The sequence below is a fragment of the Diabrotica undecimpunctata genome, chromosome 6 (assembly GCF_040954645.1).
Source record: "Diabrotica undecimpunctata isolate CICGRU chromosome 6, icDiaUnde3, whole genome shotgun sequence".
Lineage (NCBI taxonomy): Eukaryota > Metazoa > Arthropoda > Insecta > Coleoptera > Chrysomelidae > Diabrotica > Diabrotica undecimpunctata.
Window position 1 is genome coordinate 41,381,738 of NC_092808.1, and position 5,954 is coordinate 41,387,691.

The 5,954-nt window shown below is 33.3% G+C and overlaps 1 protein-coding gene across 1 annotated transcript; it reads right to left on the minus strand.

Moving 5' to 3' along the window:
* Positions 1-3,960: 3,960 nt before the first annotated feature.
* Positions 3,961-4,410, minus strand: LOC140444304 (uncharacterized). Its single transcript, XM_072536053.1, has one exon. It carries the CDS (start codon positions 4,408-4,410, stop codon positions 3,961-3,963), a length of 450 nt encoding a protein of 149 aa, XP_072392154.1.
* Positions 4,411-5,954: the final 1,544 nt, after the last annotated feature.

Here is a 5,954-nt window from a genome sequence, read left to right on the forward strand (position 1 = left end):
ACTTAATAAATGCGTGTTTTTTTTGGGAAAACTTTACGTTGCAAATAAACAGCTCACAATGTAAAATCGTTAGAGTTGACGTAAAATAAAGGCTAAAATTTCTGAGTTTTGTTTGTTTTATAATCTTGTGGACACTTTTTATGTGAAAATAAAACTTCGTTTTTGTTGAGTATAACGAGCAATGGGAAAGGGGGATTTTATTTTTTAGGCTAAAACACTTTTCGGATAATAAATATTATCTGTTTTGTTGGTACTTAAATATAAAATAAAATTGAATTTTTAAGTAATTTAAATTAAATGTTTTAGCTGTTAAAATAACAGAAGTCAAGATAGCGACTACTGGCGCACAAGCATTTTCATATCTCCCGCAAAATTTTAAACATGTAATATGTGTTAAGTTCTATTTGCCCTTAAGTGCGAGAACTATGAGATTTTGGATAATAACTTCTATGATGCCATTAAGGATTTTTCAAATACTGGCACATATAATCAAATATTATTTATCTATACCTTTAAGCAAAAATATAATGTAATTCATAAACTTAAACATAAAATAAAAATTCTAAATTGTTAAACAGAATAATTATTAAATAAATTAAATACAGTTAATTATATCGCACTAAATAATACACTATTGTCGCAATTCAAAAAGTTTTGAACTTGACATAACACTATATTCACACGTAAAAATAAATTCCCGATTCTCGTCATCCCCTTACAATATTGCGTCATCTCTAGGTGCGACCAATGTTGCAGTTTCGCAACGTTGTTCTTATATTTACCAAATATTAAATAATAAATTATTTCTACATCGTACCGGCAATTCCATCAAACGGCGGGTAGTGCGAATTAAATTAGAAGAACGCACCCCTTGCAAGTAGTATTAAGCTGCATATACTGCCGCTTTCACCTATGTCGCCTCCCACCTGTATTTCCGATATACAGCAGTTTTGCGAAGGGAAGCGAATCAACAGAGAGACTGGGTTGTGCCTGATTGTCCAAATAAGATAGTTGTGTCCTACCTAAGGGGTTAGGCCCCGTTACGCTATCTCCAACCCACGTGGAGATTCAAGATTAGTTATTGTTACATCGTTTTTTCTGTTACATTGTTTTTCCATGGCAAGTACCGTTTACTTGTTAGATACATTTACTGCAAATTCATATTTGTTTGTTTAGAACTCTATCTCATTTTGTGCTGCGATGTGTCTTTCTTTATTAATAATTGTATTAACCCTAGAACACTAACTATTTGTAAAATTTACGAAAGCTGATTGTTTTTTAAGAATTGGCAACCTTGCACGAATTCTAAAAGCATGGTCATTGGAGTAGCTTCGGTAATCAGTCTGCTGAGTACATTCACGGTGTAGTTACATTTCTTTGTGCAGTCGTTATCCGCAAGATCTCAGTTGCTTCGTATTTTTTACGAAAGGTTAGTGTTAACGTAAGTTTTTTTATCATCGTACTATTATTTTCTCTTCTGATTCGCAGACAATTCAATTAAAAAATGGCTAGAAAGTTTGACGATAAAAGGCCCCTAATCCGATTGAAATTGGAATTGGAAGCCGAAAAAATATTGATGGGTGAATTTGATGATAAGAGCCTACAATCAAATGACGATACTTCTAATAATTCAGAGAGTGAAGATAGAGTGCAAAATTGTTTCAGTCTGTCTGAATCGGAGTACGAGCCAGAATTTTCTGGTGACGAAAGCAGCGAATTTGAGCATAGCAGTCCTAAAACGAAAAAAAGAAAGTCGAATAAACACTATACTTCTGTTTCTATGCCTAGTACTTTATGTACAGTTCAATATGAGATTTCTTTGGTGGAAACCGACATTCAACAAGAACATTCATTTCAGCAAATATAACTTCAAAACGAAAAAGGTAATGAAGAAGTGAGTTTTCAACAAGTGGAAGAGCAAGAAACCGAAGATATTGTGGACGAATTTGAACCACATACTTCCAATTTGACTACAAGTCTCAAAGGCATAAATGTACTGTATCTAATCTTTGGAAACATACTACAAAAAGGAACATTTTGCATATTGTTCAAGGACCATCTAGGCAAGAGATACTTATACACCATTAGATGTATTTCAGTGTTTGATGAATGATTCTATGTACGAGAAAATTATGTTACACATCAATAGTCAAATCAGCCTAAAATCTAACTATTTTAAAGTTGCTAAATATACTAATTCTCTCGTAACAAGAGATGAATTAAATGCTCTTGTTGGACTCCTTATATTTTCTGGAGCACAAAAAGATAATCATCTTCATAGTAGAGAGATGTTTGATTCCAAGATGTCTGGCTCCGTTTATAGAGCAACAATGAGCTGCGAAAGATTTGATTTTCTTCTACATAACCTTAGGTTCGATAATAAAACCACAAGAACTGAACGAAAAAATTTAGATAGCTTTGCCCCTACCCAGAAAATATGGGATAAATTTATTTTTAATTGTAAAGTGTCCTATCGCCCAGGTAGCTATGTAACCATTGACGAGCAGTTATTAGCTTTTAGGGGCCGGTGTCCTTTCAGGATGTATATCCCGAATAAGCCGGTCAAGTACGGAATTAAAATTGTGATGACTTGCGACTTGGGTACCAAGTACATGATAAACGCGGAGCCGTATCTCGGCAAACATACGCACACAGATGGGAAACCTCTAGGAGAATACTATGTTAAAAAGTTCACTGAAACTATTTACGGAAGTTACCGAAACGTTACAATAGACAATTGTTTCACTTCAGTTTACCTTGCAGATACTCTTTTGAAGCCTCCTTACAACCTTACAATGATTGGTACTTTGTGGCAAAATAAACGAGAGATTATCCCTAAAATGATTAATCCTAAAAACAAAGAAACCGGAAATTTAAGATTTTGCTTTGACCGAGACAAGACGTTATTGTCGTATAAATGCAAAAAGAACAAAACCGTTCTAGTTTTATCAACAATGCATAAAGGCTCAGTTGTTTGCCCAACTACCAAAAAACCCGAAATAATATTGCACTATAACCAAACAAGAGGTGGTGTGAACACTTTGGACCAAATGTGTGGCCATCGAAGTAGCTCTCGAAAAACTCGAAGATGGCCGTTATGTATATTCTATCGTATGATCAACTTAGCGTGTATAAACTCTTGGATAATATATAATCATAATTTATCGAGTTATAATCAGAAGCCAATAACAAGAAAGGCTTTTATGTTAAATCTACATCAACAACTCACAAGATTATGGCTTAAAAAACGTTTTGCGATGCCTACTTTGCAACGCTCGGAGAAGCTTCTCATTAGCGAGATAATTCAAATTCCTTTGCAAGTTACTAACGTCAATCAACCTTACACAAACAAACGTACTACATGCTACATATGTCCCTCTAATAAAAAAAGAATGACGTCTGTTTATTGCAATCACTGCAAACGAGCATTTTGCTCAGAATACTGTGCTCGTTGTTGCCTTACCTGTGACGTACACTTCCCGTCATATACAATCATCGCCAGCTAACTTGGCGAGAGAGTACGCACAACGTCACAGAGAAATAAATTATGTTTACGCCCTATGATTCATCCTATTGGTTTACTATTTCTGATAAGTATATTCAGTAGCGTAGCGGTATAGGTCAAATAATTATTACACAATTAAAAAAGTAATATTTTTCGCAAGCTTTAATATATTATTAGAAAGATGAAATTGTAATTTTGTTTTATTCAATTTAAATAGTAAGCCATTGTTTATACAACAGTTTATAATATTTATTTAACTTAGTAAACAAATTATAAAATATTGACTGAATTTAATTCACAAATCTACTTTGATATTGGGTTTCAAATTAAATGGAGGATATTGTATAAATAAATGCAACACAGAAATTATTTAATTTTAATATTTTGGTTTTATTATAACACTAAAACAAGTACCCGTGTTGAAAAGTGGTATCTATTTGAAAATTAATTGATTGTTAATAATTTTCTTCATCTTCATCTTCGGAAGAAGAAAACTCTGTACTGGAAGAGTCACTGTCAAGATTTATAATAATTGGAGCTATTTGCGTGGCGTTATCAGCAACTATCTCGCTGTCCATATACTCATCTTCCTTCTTAATGACATGGTAACATCGTTTTCTCCACTCATTTGCATCAATATTAGTGAATTCTTCCTCGGCGAGTTTTTGTACGTCAGTTAGCTTAAATGTAACGTTTTTCTGCCTTATATTATTTTTGACTGTCGCCCATATTAGTTCGATAGGGTTTAGGTCAGGATGGTAAGGAGGTAAACGTAAAGGAATATGGCCATGCGCACGTAGAATTTCGTCGAATTTGTATTTTACATGATGAGGTTTATGATATTTAATTATTTCATACAGTTCAGGTTTTAAAGCACTAGGTGTAAATGAAATATTTTTCTGCATTAACCATTCTATCATTTGATTTTTGTTTGAGTTTGATGTAGGCGCCCGCTCCAACTGAATGCTGTGATAAGGTGCGTTATCAAAAACTAATACCGAGTTAGCAGGTAAATTAGGTAATAAATGTTCTTGTAACCACTTTCCATAGTTGTCTGAATTCATTTCAGAGTGGTAATCCCCTGATTTTGAACCTGATTTAAAGATTAATAACCCATTTTTTATGAATCCCATATCCCCACCGGCATGCACTATTATTAGTCGTTGACCTTTGGAAATATTTGAAAATAACCCCTTGGTTGATTCGTCAGTCCAGTTCTTTGAAGAAGTATGACCGCTGTGTAAGTAGGTCTCGTCAACATACACGATTGGCCTATTTTGACTCCGAAAATATTTGATTTGCCTCAGATATTTTATTCTCAAAGCTCTTATTGCACTTTTTTCTACAAGCACTTTTCGGTTGTTTTCGGTTTTCCTCCAACGAAATTGCATTTTGCGTAGAAGTCGCCTTAAAGATGTTTGTGAAATTGTGATATCCAAATCGTTGTGAATTTTTTGTTTTAATTTTTTTACCGTAACCCGACATTTTTCTGTTTTATAAAAATCGTAAATTATTTGGTATTCTACTGACTCGTTTTTTGCCTGGACTGGAAAAATGGACTCTGCCGGTATTTTTCAAAGAACATTTTGCCTCGCTTGTTATTCTTTCGATTGTTCTGATGGAAATGCCTGTAAAAGAATTAGTAACTATAGTGATTTATTTTATCTAGGATGTAGGTGTATAAAAATGTCTATATTTACTGCCATATCGAAAGACAGTACACAATATATTACACTAGTCCTAACTAATTTAACGCCCGCTTTCATAATCAGTCATTAGGAGAAAGTCATGAATTTAATGGGTTTTAAATACCAAATTTTAAATAGGGTAAGATCACCAGTTATTGGCCTCTTAAGGAGAGCACGTCGATATATCTATGAAATGTTTTGTCACTGTGGCCTATTGTAACTATTTTTAACACCATGGAATTTTATTATTATTTCTACATATTGCAAAATTTTATTACGTTAATATTTCATGTGTGAAAATATTTTATATGTGTTCTTTTGTAAACGTGCAAATGAACCAGTTATTGGCCACCCTGTTCCAGTTATTGACACCATATGTGTTAGTGATTGGCCATCATTTTTTAAAGAGATATTTTACCAAATAATTCATAAGTTAAAATAGATAGATAGGTAGGTGTTTGGGTAAGCAAGGATTTTGTGATGAATGTGGACACAAAAAAAGACACATGTCAAAGTAAAATTTTATTTTTTATTTTGGCAAGATTCGCAAACATATACTTGATCTGTGTCGCCATAGAATCTTGTTATGCAAGTTACATGATATGTTCTAAGACACATTTGGCATCTAATGCCTTCTTTACACTCTGTAATATTTAGTACACATAGATAACACGCACCTTTAGTAACTTTTTGGTTTTTAAAATGTGATGGAATGTTTGATACCAAGTTTTTATTTTTAAAACGCGGAAGAACGTTTGATA